The following is a 13,505-nucleotide window of genomic DNA, read 5'->3' on the forward strand; positions in this document are numbered from 1 at the left end:
TTTGGCATACTGTGGAAAAATAGAATACATAATAGTTCCTTTAATATTTTCAAAAACGTGGTAAATACAGTGTGCTACTTTTCTACTGGTCTCTTCTGAGATTTAAGCAGTACATTGGCATTATTATCCTTAAAGTAAATGTTAATATCAGAACTGGAATTAGAATTTGTCTTTTTTTCTGATAGTAAAATACTGTAGGATTTAGTTCAAGATTAAGAAATGTATGTGTCCCATAGAAGCAAGCAGAGGACATCGGGATCCATTCACTTGCCTAAATGCAGGTGTCTAGGGCTATTTGAGATGCCTTAGTGTGCCTGAGAGATCCACATGTTTCTGGCAGAGGTGACAAAGGACCTGTGAGACATCCACATCCTTTTGGAACCACAGACAGGTGGGAAGCTCTTCGCGCTTCTGGTAGCACCAAATATTTGTGTGGGGGCAACTAATGGACCCATGAGCAATTGTAGCTGAGTTGCCTTCCAGTCTCCACTGATTTTGTTGACTAGATCACTGTCTCTGTGATGAGAATTTGGATATCTAGCACATCGCACTTGCCTGAATCTCAAATAGAACCCCGACATAATTAATTGCCTACTGAAGCATGAGATGAGCAAAGGAGAAGACCGGAAATTATTAGGAAATATACAGTGAATAAAGTATTAGAATGGGAATCAGCTTCCCATTCTATCAGCTTCCACAACTACACATAATTTCAGAATAAATGACGACAGAATTAAGACATTACAGACTGAAAGACTGGGATTCTGTCCATCTTAAACCACCAGGGATAAAATCAAAGATTTTAGAGAAGCTGGTAAAATTATCATAATAAACAACATGGAAATTACAGTTCTGATATATATTAGTTTTTCACAACATAGCACAAAATCATACATGCTACAGTTTAGTTGAACAAAATTAAACCAGGAATGTATTGTACTAAAAAGGTTGTTAAACTAATCTGGGCTGCTTTTTATATTCCCTTATGACTTGGAGCAAGAGCTGGTTTCGGGACCAATAGATTGGAACGGAAAATGACACTAGTTAATTTTTCTTGTAAAACACCACTGCCTTGGAATCTTAATTATGGAACAGAACCCTTTTGTGCTGGGCATTGTAAGTGAAAATGATTCAGTAGAAGAGGAAATCCTGTTGACATTATCTGCTTTCAGAAAGTAATCTTTAAAGAAAAGAAACGGGAATCTGTTCATGAATTTGAGAGGTATCAGTATTTTTGACTATTAGTTAAAATCAATGAATGAGAATTATTAAATGATTGTCACTACTTTGTAAAAACTATGACACTTTCAGAGTTGTTGCTGATATAATTTCTTTAATATAGTCAATATTGTCTCTCCTCCTACAGTTCTTTTTCTGACAGTTGTTGTTCCTGAGATCCTGTAGTTCGTACAGCCAATGTAGTCATTACCAATTTTTCCAAAAGTAGACCTGTCTAAGCTACGTGTTTCTAATCAATGGCATCCCGACTGGTTGAGGATAATCAGAGATTTACAGTGTCTCCGGGGAAGCCAAGGCCTTGGAAGCTGATTGATGTGATAGTGAGCAGCAAATTAGACATGGAGTCTGCTTTAGGTGTGTCAACAACATTAGAAAGAAAACCTAAGAAGCTGGGATTAAAAATGGGGAAGATCAGGAACATTTTGAGTAAAGAAGTATACAAGGTATGACTGGAGCACTACACTAGATCTGGTAAGTCTCTGCAAGGAATGAAAAAACCCAACAGTAACAGGTATTTGTGTGACAAATTGAGAAAAGAGTAAGTCAAAATATGTAGACACTAATGACCTAGATGTTCGTAGGGCTGAAACACCAAGCAGAAAGAGAAAATGAAGTGTCATATATTAGTCTATAGATAGAAAAGGGGGAAGAAGTCCAGGAAAGAAAACATGAAGAACAAGTATCCCTACAATGAAGCAATTTAGCTGCCAGTGGAATTAGTTCCCAAGTGGAAATGACAGACACTTAAAAGTGAGTTGACACATTCTTGGACAACTTCCATTAGAGAACAACATTACAGTTTCTGGAAGATGACCAAAATGATCTAATAGCACTTTTTTGTCTCCTGTTTTTTTTGTGATTATTCCAGCTTGATATTTACTCCAAATGAATGGCATTTCAAAAGCAAACAGATGCTGGACCTCATTATTCACAGAGACAGGGAATCTATTAGGGTTATTTTTACGAAGCTTTAGACCACTAATGTCCTCACCTTTGGTATTTTTAGGAAAAGCTTTCAACCTTACCCCCTCCAAAATTTCCATTTTTATTAAAAAGTAAAAGAATAAATTTTAAGGAATCATTACGGAGAAGAACTGCCTATCAATTACCGAAAATTACTTTAAAAAGGGAGTTTTCTTCTGTCTGACAAAAATATTCTGTAAGAAATACACTACTTAGCTTTTCTAAAAGAAATCATCATGATCTTCAATCAAAAATAACCTTGAATAAAAAGAAGTAATTTCACAAAACTGCATTCAAGTCTCCTTCAGGAGAAAAAGTAAGCAAGGTATTTCCATTTACTCAAGGGAAACCAGCTCCAACTGACTCTGCAAAGACAACTCTGGCCCTCTGTCAGATAAAAGGATGAGTACTTGCGTGCTTACATAAAAGGATTTTCATAATTTTGTGTCCAGTTTTATAGTAGAGGGACCTTAGCTGTCCTTTTCAGTAATAACTTTCCCTTGATATTAACTCTGTAGGAGCAGGCCCTGAATGCACAACACTTCCTTACAGTTAAAAATCTAGAATGTGGAGGCTGCTTCAATATTCTTCCACAGAATGGAAATTGGTTTGGTTTAAACATTTTCTAGTTTCTTTTTCAAGAAACTGTATCACTACAATGAAGGTGGACTTCACAAAAGAAGTGTAAAGAAAAGAAAAAAACATAGTAGTTGATAATTAAAGATCATTGAATAAAACAGTAAAAATGCTAGAAATACAACCCAACACAACAAAAGGGGTTATTAGCAATGGCTTCAAAACTGAGGTGTTTTGTAGGAGAACACGAACTAGATTCTAGCATGCTTACATTTAGCTTTGTAGGTAAAAGGCTTTTGACAACAAATACGGCAAAGATATTTGAAGAGTGTGTTAAATAATGTTATACAAACTGACTCCTTAAGATTGGAAATGTCAACTAAAAAGAAATAAGGCCTTAAGAATAAAGAAGAATGACACGTCTCAGATCTCAAGGTATTAATTCCTGCAGATCTGTCCCTGTTAGTGGAAGTTGGTGCTTTGCATTAACCTTGGAGTTAAAACAGTTACTAAACGTCAGTGCTCTAGGAATCAGCATTCTGCATCATCTTTCTGACTTCTGCCATTCAACAACGTATATCAAGAACAGACTCTTCTCACAGACTGACAGTCCCCATCTACCAATCAAAAATATACAAACAGCAAAATATAATTATAAATCACTCCTGCAATTTTTTTTTCAACCACTTCCACTCACAGTTGCAGTTTCCAAGTTGTACAATTTGTATGTTGAATGTTGGATTCACTGACATCACTGGCAAAACTCACAGATTTACAGGAATAAAGCTCAGATTTGTCTCTGTTTGTTCATTTGTTTGTTTGTTTGTTTGTTTGTTTGCAATGGCTCCTCCCTGTCTTTCTAGAGTGGGGGTGCGTTGAAGATGGGATTGTGTCACATCCTATCTTCACAGACAGAAGCAATGAATTCGTTAAAAAAATGTATACATAGAGAAAGTATAAAGGAAATGTATGTATTCTATTTTTAAGGTTATAACTCATACTCATTTTTTTTCCTAATTTTCTTGGTTTTTAAAATATTTTCATTTCTGTTAAATTTTGTATTCACAAGGATCTTAGGTCAAATAAGACAACTGGAAAACCTTATGTAATCTCCAATACTGCCACAATATAAACTTAGAATAGAATATTTCAGTTTGAAGGGACCTTCAACGATCGTCTAGTCCAACTGCCTGACCAATTCAGTGCTGACCAAAAGCTAAAGAATATTGTTAAGGGCTTTGTCCAAATGCCTCTTAAACACTGACAGGCTTGGGGCATCGACCACCTCTCTAGGAAGCCTGATCCAGCGTTTGACCACCTTCTCAGTAAAGAAATGCTTCCTGATGTCCAGTCTAGACCTCCCCTGGTGCAGCTTTGAACCATTCCCATGCATCCAGGATACCAGGAAGAAGAGATCGGCACCTCCCTCTCCACTTCCCCTCCTCAGGAAGATGTAGAGTGATGAGGTTGCCTCTCTGCCTCCTTTTCTCCAGACTAGACAAACCCAAAGTCCTTAGCTGCTCTTCATAGGGCGTGCCTTCCAGCCCTTTCATGAACTTTGTTGCCCTCCTCTGTATGTATTGAAGGAACTTCACATCCTTCTTAAATTGTGGGGCCAGAACTGCACACCAGTGTTCAAGGTCAGGCCACACCAATGCTGAATACAGCAGGATAATCCCCTCCTTTGACTCGCTGGTTACACTGTGTTTGATGCACCCCAGGATGTGGTTTTCCCTCTTGATTGCCAGGGAACATAAACCATGGTATTTCCACAGTTATACATTTAATGAGACGTTTCTGACCCTTTCCACCTCTGAAAAAAAAATAAAAATGCTGGTCATCAAACAAGACTTGTTGAAGTCCAAATTCATCCATTTCAAATTTAGGGAACATTTGGATTAGAAAAAGTACCACTCTCTACTATCAAGAGAAAGGGATACCTCCTGAAGATAATTCATCCCGCCTAAGTGCTGATCTCGATCAGTGCTAACAAACTGGACTCTAATACTATGTTTTCTATGTAGGCATTGAGAATTTGCTGTCACCACACTGGCCAAACAATTGATGAAATCTCTTGGGCAAAAATACTGTCTTCCCATAGACTATATATACACAGCATCAGGGGACAAAGATTACTTGGTTCTTCTCATCCTGAGAGAGAGTGGGACAGCAATACATGCAGTCTAAAACTTTTTGTCTTACTTTCTTCCCTGCGCTTGGTTGTATAACTGTCATAATGCTACCAAACAAAAAAGGTATAACTATTGCAGGTTATGTCCTATTCTTAGTGCTGTAACACAAAACTCTAGTACTTTTCAAATACTTTCAAATACTAATACCCTTCAAATACTAGGGTTTTGATCTACACAATCAGACAGAAGTTTAGTTCTTAATCTTTTATTAATAAGAACGTGGTTAGGGTCACTGACTAGTGTTCTCCATGAGACAAAACTTCTTAGAAAATGGTTGCTGGAATTTGAAACTATGGTTTTGACTGGACTTTTCAGCATGAGAGATGAGTCAAAGTATCAGTGAGTCAATAGTTAAATCATTGCCACAAATCTACCCTATTGAATCATATGAGAGACAGTGTAATGGATTTAAATGCATGAATCATCGGACACTGTGTATCTTTTCCCCATGATCTTCTAATGTATTTCTCTTTGCTATAAAGTATTTTTGGGTGTTGCCATTTAATTTTTAACCTATGAGATCTGATGTTGATTGTCTGACAATAATAAAGTAGAGTTTTTTTTCCCCCATGAAAGAAAATGGAAAAGCAATCCAAGGCTTTTTTAGTCAGGAAGATAATAATTTGGGTCATGACTTTTAGATGTTGCTTTTTTGTTGTTATTCTGAGTCGAACCTTGAGTGAGGACAAGCGAAGAGGAAAATCCCATGGAATGACACAGAAAATGAAGAGAAAACCACTGTCTTCAAAGCCAAAACCTGAGATGTCAATAACAGCATTCACTGGTATCTTTTTTAAGCCTTTGGACTTTGCACAGGTGAATCATATAATTGTGTATTAAATCTTAGAGTGATGTTGCTCTGTTTTTCTATCCTCTCAACACAAAACCACAAGGTTTTGCCTCATGTGTCAATTTTATCTCCATTAGTGTGGCTTTTTGTGTTAGGAAACATTCAACCAATGCTTTTTCAGGGCACATATGTTTCAATGCCATTTAATCTGCTGCACTATTGAAGTCAAAGCTTCCAGTGAATCACTGTTGAAAATAGAGAGGAAATGTTTTTTCTGTTAATGTACATCTCTCAATGTCCTCTTATGAAAGTCCTTTGTCATTCTGGACACCTTCCAAACATCTGAAAATCTATCTTGTTGATAAAACAGTATCTAAGGCTTTTAATAAAATTACTCTTGTCCCCTCCAAGCCTTAAGGTGACAGTCCATAGATCTGATTGTAGCCAAAGACTTGGGCTTTTGGGGCCTTTCTGAATTTTTTAGTGTCAGGGGATCAGCAGATACAGATTTTTGAGTGAAGGTATGGATCATATATTGTAGCTTGGACCTGATACTGAAATGATGCAGAGGAAAGAGGCTAAGAGAAGATTTGTCTGACCAGGCCGTAAACATTAATGATGGATACACTACTTCATTATGCCAAACTTTGAAAAGAGATATATTTGAACTAGAACTGTAGCTATTTAAGCCAATGTACTTCCTCTACACTGAATAGTCTTTGGCATCTTGACACCATCAACAAACCTGCCTCATGTTTTCTTTCCCTATGGACACTACATTTCTCTTCTGTTGTCTTTTCCTAGGTGGAACTAAACAATTCAGAGGGATATAAGTAAAAGATTAAAAAAAAAAAAAAAAAGCACCCATTTTACAGAGAATCTGCTATAGAATAGACTTGACAGGTTTGTTCCACAACTCTATCTTAAATGTAAAGATCTGAGAGAGAAGTCTGCCACCAAGTTCATCTTCGATGTGAATTCAGTCTACTTTTGTTATTGAGAGATCTTGAGATAAAGATGACAGTTTCACATGTCATTTTTCAGTCATTAGTCTTATTAACATAACAGAGTGCAGATGAAAAAGTAAAAATTACCAAACTTTGACCAATTTGTCTTCTTTAGTTCCATTTACCATTTGCAGTTGCATTGTGCCTCTTCAGCTTCTTTTCATTCTGGTGTCATTAAGAGTTGTAATTGTATGTGTATATCCACATAGATCCATGTATGTATGAGTGTGTGTACATATACACAAACACACATGTGCAAGACATTCTGAAGATACTACCTTACTATAAATATTATACCAGTTAGACGGTCTGTTTGGTTGTAAGCTACTTTCTGATGCCATTACAAGTGGGATTCCTCTAGTCTAACCTAGATATCTTAATGCTAGCTGTGCAAGTCTGATGTTACCCCACGGGCTCTTTTACAGTCAGCAAAGGGAAATAAGATCCAACAAAGCAATCCAACTCGCCTTAAGATAGATACCGAGGACAGAGCAGATGAATAGCCGTGGAAGATGAAGGGAACTATGGCTGCCTAGTAGAGCCATAGGAATCTAACTTTTACACATCAAAACTTAGCTGTTATGAATCCCAGTCTCCCCTACTCGCTTTTTCTGCTTACCTGTCTCTGGAATACAGACACAGAAACTGCTTGAGAGATCCTACTCTCTCTAAATGTCAGTGGGGTCAGCCCACCCTACCTTCAGGTTACTGAAAGCCCAGTTTCACTGCCCATAGAGACTGTGATCAAACCCAAATGGTCTGCCGCCCGCAATGCCCTCTGACTGGCTGTTCCACATCTTCCTCTCCTGCTTCCATGCTGTTCTGTCTTTCCCCATTCTCCCCCTGAGCCTGAGGTCACACAGTATCTCACTGGAGATAGACTTATAGTCCTATCAGAGCTGATTTTATAAAAAAGAAGCCTTCAAATGACAGAAAATAACTAGGAACTTCAAGTTGCAGAAGAAGGGAAGTCAGTCAACGCATTTCAAATCCTTATGATCCAAAGACCAATTAGGCAGTTTATATGTGTATTTCTATTTTTTTACAAATAGATCTTGCAAGCTTCACCAAATTTTATTTCCATTTTACGATCCATCATCTTTTATGTTGTACAATTCATGGGCAGTTTGAGGCATTCTCAAAAATGTTTCTGAGAGATTACAAATATCAGTTCAATATGGTCATTCATTATTATGTCTGCCTTTTAGAAATATTGAATCTCTTTTACAGAATGGGTTATAAATAAAAAATCAGGCTACAATAAACATCAGCCCACACAAAATTGCATTTTTTATCCTATGTGTCGGCATGTCAGCTCCTTTTTCTCTCTCCAGGAACCTCAGCTAAGCAGAATGCAAATAATCATCAATATCTTTATTTGAAGTACAACTTTAATGAGATTCTCATGGGTTTTTTATTTAGGTCAAGGAGTTTGCATTATGCTTTGCTCAAAAAAAAGTCCCACCCAAGCTATATGTGAGTGGCAAAGAACTTATACTCAGGCCACATATTTTACATTCAAATTATTCAAACTAATGAATGATATGGAAAAGTCATAGCTTAATCCTGAAGACATTAAAATCTACACAAAAGAGTGTTTTCATGGTTCAGAGTCGCATTTTATGACTGGATTTATCATTGCTGGAAACTCAAGTACACCTATCCTTGGGCTTAAACAGCCTCCAACTTGTCAAACTTGAATTCAATTTTTACAGTTAAACGCCTCTGCAAATATTTTTATATGGCTTAATCCCGGAGGTCAGAACACTTATGCATCAGACAATGAAAGGATGGGTAATTCTTTATATCGTTGGATCCACTGGATACTTCAGCAATGTTTAATGGAAGTTAGTAAGTAAATGCATTTCCCACATATTAAATTCCAAACTAGACAGAGGTTTCTTAAATGTCATCACCTTCAGTTTTAATCTTTTTCCTTCACTTCTGACGTCCTTCTTCAGTATATCAGACCGCTTGGCTTTCCTCCTATTAGTAGTGGTTTGCACTGACCATTCAACACAATCCTCTGCAGGGAGCTGCCGGGCTCAGTTAAGGCCCTCAGTTTTTTGCTCGTGAACGGCTCCTTACCTAAGGGCTGCTAACTTTCCCTTCTGCCTTAATCACTCACCTCAGTAGGTTATTCAGCATATATTTGGGGTAGCACGTCTGAGGGAATGGCTGTCACCACCCTACGCTTACACCAAGCGTGCTTCATAGCCCTCCCAACACGGACACCCACAGTCCCACAGCAGCTCATCCCTGAACTGGGCTATTCAAATTGCATTGCAAATTTTACTGTCTAATTTTATTGATTTCTCATGGCCCTCAGATGTACCTTAAATACATACTCATAAATTGATACATAGCAGCCGTCCTTCCTAAACACCTTTTCCCAATTCAATCCTCCATTTTTCCACATTAAATTCCAGTTTCTTTCTTTCATTGCTTCATAACATTCACTTTTAGCATACTTCAGGAGCTTTTCCTCTATTAGTCTGGGTCAATACTTTTTGCAACAGTATATGATCTTGCATAAGCCTGCTGCTTCTCTTTGCTGCTGTGCCGCTGTCTGGCATGCTCTTGTAATTCACAGCCAGCAGTTTCCCCAGTCTTGGGCATTTCCATGTCCTTTACAAGGATATCTTCACTAAGATCATAAACGCAAAATGCACTTTATTTCGCAACTTTATTTTCTTGAACTACGTGTTGAAGATACTCTCAGTAATCTTCCTAGCACAGGCCTGAATCATTATGTATTTGATATTTTAGATCACCTACAAAATATTTGTTTGAGACTCTCCAGTCATTTCTCTGTGTAGCTACTCACTCCATGATTTAATAAATTCGTCCTTGTATATTCCCTCCATGTCAAAGAATAAAGCCTCGTGGTGTGTTCTGTAATTCGAGTCTATGCATTATTAGATACTTATCATCTTAATATAGTGGCGCTGGTCTAGATTTGAGGGGAAATCCACTAGTGTATTATAAATACTCCTCTGCAGCAATTTCAGTCCTGAGTATGTATTCCTTGTGCATCTCAAATAAAACCAGCGGCATCCCAGCAGCAATTGATTTCTGTTTGGGGTGTAGAGAACCCAGACTGCTGTGCCAGTAAGCTGCGCTTGTTAATTCGGAGGGCACTGGCAATTTTATGTTTCCATTTGCTCTCTGCTTGGTGGCATGTTTGCAGGAAAATGTGTCGGTTTTGTTCACAACTTGATGCGTGCATGGAAGATTTGTGAATACTCTGCAAAACATTTAATTCTATAAACCAGTATATTTGAAGTTTTAGAGCAAATGTTAGAGTAGATTAAAAGGTGATGGTTCTATACCTCCTTCCTATGCTCTCTAAAATTATCAAAAACATGAAAATGAAACAACCGCAATCTTATGTTGGGAGCTGACAGTGCTCCATCTCTGACACCTCTCATCCAAACCTTTGGGTTCCAAACTGGTCATTGGCATTTTACTACATTCGTGATTGGCAGAGGAAAAGGGTAAAAGAAGACGCTTTACTCACCCAAGGAGTTTGACTGAATGAGTTTTCCATTTAGATCCTGCTTTCTGAGAGTGTCTATAGATTCCCTCTTTGTAAAGGAAAAAATCTTCATACACTTTCATTATAGCTAAAAAACAATAGGCAAAATCAGCAGAGGCAGCAAATATTGCATCTATTCTTGTTTGCTCCTTATATTTACCAGTGAGATTTTTGTTGTCTGTTGGACAGCATAAGTGTACTTTGTAATTATGCTAAATTCACTGATTGCCCAGAAGTTCCCTTCTGTAAGTGAACCAAGGGAAATATTCCAACAAAGTTCTCTCAAAGGTCTCTTGTCAAGTTAATTGGGTTTCCTTGCCATGGAAACTCCCTATCATGGACTTCCAATACAGTAAGAAGATATATTGGCCAGCGTACGCTTATATGAGTTTTCTCAATTCCAGTGAAGTCCAATTTAGTAAAACAAATCTCCTCAAGGTTCATGCATAAAATCCTTAGTTCTTAAAAGCATCGGCATATTCAAGAAAACTATTTAACAGACAATATATATCCTGTGAAATATGGTGCAATGATATGTATGCCTTTTTCTGAAACTCAGATAAAGTTCATTAAGTACACAGCAATGTCCTTATGGAAAACCAGATTATCTGTATATATGTTCATCCTGACTTTTAGCTAAAAATGTGGGAAAAAATCACCTTTGTGTCCACAAAAATGTAAGGCCAAAGAGCTGATGAACTGAAAATTTTATGCAAGAGAATGAAGATTAGAATTTGCATTTTATGTCTATTCATTATTTCCTAGGGATATCATTCACTGTTTTTTTAAGAAAAAGGTTTTGTGTTTATTTTCCATATTTGTTCTGCCACTTTAGTACCATTTGTTTTGCTATATGGTGGGCTACCAGAGCCAGAGAAATGAAAATGTTTCCCAGGTCTACATAACCTTTAGATTCCAGTGAACCAGCAGCTTAACTCCAACTTACTTTTAGTTTATGATTTTAACAGTCTTAGATGCCACACAGGTTGGAACAAGAGATTTAGTGAAATCCAGTTTCCTAAAGTCTTGAACCTTGGGCATCCCATAGAGTATAAGTTTCACTGGCCATTTTTATGTGGTTGGAGTATTTATAACCTATGTGCCCAGTATAGATCTGTGGTATCCAACAAGGTGAGCTCATGCTGCATTTTTTTCTGTCTGGCACACTTTCAGATTTCTTTTTCCTACCTGAATATTTTCATAAACTTGAAGAAAATTAACTATCTTTACAACTTCTTGGCCTCTATCATACTTGGGGGAAAACAGAAAACATTCACAAATTTTAGAGAATGAAAGAGAACAGCTCAAAACATGGTCAAATGAGCCCATTTGCCAAGGAAACCTGGCTAAAAATATACTTTGCTAATGAGGTCACTCACATAAAAGATGTGTGCCGATAGCAATAGACGGGGAATAAGCAGCCATGATGCTACCTAGGTGGCAAGTCTGGGGGAGAGCTATATCAGTTAAATCAGAAAAAAATTTAAAGGTTTTTAATGAATAATGTTACGGCTTCTGCTGAGCTGCCTGCAGAACCAGAGCTCACACGTATTGACAGCAGCAAACCAAGTAGAAAATAGCACAAACTTTATCCTTGGTTTCTAGCTGCAAGCTCAGGACTCCATTAGAGCTCTCTGCAAAGATTTCCCCCCTCCCTTTTCCCCCAGGGTCACCAGTGCATAGAGCTAGGAGATTAACTCCTGCAGGTTCCCCTGTTCCGCTGTGTAAAATATGAGCTGTTGAGGTTTCTGAGCAGCAGAGGAGCCTGTGGAGGGAGAGCTTTAAAGAGGTACAAAGGAACAGAAAGGGGGAAGAAGACTCCCACTGGCCTTAGTCCAGGTGAGGGTGTCAGTGGAGAAGTGAAGGGGATGAGTCATTCAAAAAATTACTGTAGAGGCTTTCCTGGATCTTGTTTTGATACCTTGTCCAAAGGGAGGCAAAGAAATAAGAGTGAGGGCAAGGACTGCAAAATTCACTTCTCCCACGGGAAGTCTGAGGCTAGAAGATCTCATCTATTGTCAGGCTGAGACAAGAGAATGTAGTTTCATTTCTAAATCATATTGTTCTTTGAAATCAAGGTCCGTATGTTCACTTTCAGAAAACAATTTATTCTTTATCAGCAACTCTAAATCAAACACATGTTCTTGGCTCTGTGAAGAAACATCATACCTAAATTATTTCCACTGAAATGAAATAGAAAATTTTGAAGTGTGTTTCCAGAATAACTTGAGTCTATGTGAGAGAATATTTTTCTGTGATTATACATTATATCTACATTTTGTATGTGTGTATATATGTATGTATGTATATGTCAGTATATATACTTATGTATATGTATATTTATCTGTACATGCCCTGCAATCAGGAGCTAAATAACGGTACAGCCTTTGGAGTTAAGTGGGGTGGGTATGTGAGGTGTAGGGTCGACAGAGGGATGATAATTCAAAATAAAGCACTAAGATATTTTTATTTGTTCGGTGACTTTGTCCTTATATGGACTGTGACTTGGACAGGATGAAATGATCACAGTCTACCAGCCGACTTTTTTCCCTCCCACATAGAAGAGACTTTGCATTTTCCAAAATGAATGGATTAATTATTAATGAATCAGAAGGGGTAGCAATTTTCATAAGGTTGACTGTAGCTCATGCATGAGCTACCTCAGTTATGCTGAGCTCAGATTTATGCATACAAATGCAGCAAATTATAACATTCATTCCACTATGGATTCCTCTGCATAAACGTCCTAAGTAGGAATTTGTGTCTCTAAGACATAGGAAGGTACAAAAAAACTAAAACCGGTTGCTACAAAAGGAACTGTAGTGTAGCACTGTACATTAATGTAGCCTGGTACTTTCTCCAGATCTTTCTCTTGTGTTAGAAAAATAAATACTCCCTTTTTTCCCCCTGAAGATTATGACAGCTGAAATTACAAGTTTTGTAGGGTCAAAACTTTGATGTATTGCCATAAATATGTTAGCTTTTCTTCTGACTAATGTGACAGAAAGGATTATTTTTATTATTTCAGCACTACAACTATCAGAGTATTTCCTGAAGTCTGTAAAATAAAAAAAAATATGAATGAGCAATATTAGATTATCTGTTTGAAAGTTTTCAAAGCATCAATGAAACTTCACCATGCTTATTTGAAAATGGATCTTTTAAAAAACTAGTGTTTCATCATTTGCATCTGAAAGTGC

At 37.4% G+C, this 13,505-nt stretch overlaps 1 protein-coding gene across 1 annotated transcript in view; it reads right to left on the minus strand.

Moving 5' to 3' along the window:
• TINAG (tubulointerstitial nephritis antigen) overlaps positions 1-13,505 on the minus strand; it is a 48,534-nt gene that overhangs the window by 7,158 nt on the left and 27,871 nt on the right. The window contains exon 9 of the mRNA XM_063330298.1: positions 10,288-10,393. Within this exon, the coding sequence (XP_063186368.1) occupies positions 10,288-10,393 (106 nt within the window). The remainder of the gene's footprint in view (positions 1-10,287; positions 10,394-13,505) is intronic.

This window comes from Chroicocephalus ridibundus, chromosome 3 (genome assembly GCF_963924245.1).
Source record: "Chroicocephalus ridibundus chromosome 3, bChrRid1.1, whole genome shotgun sequence".
NCBI lineage: Eukaryota > Metazoa > Chordata > Aves > Charadriiformes > Laridae > Chroicocephalus > Chroicocephalus ridibundus.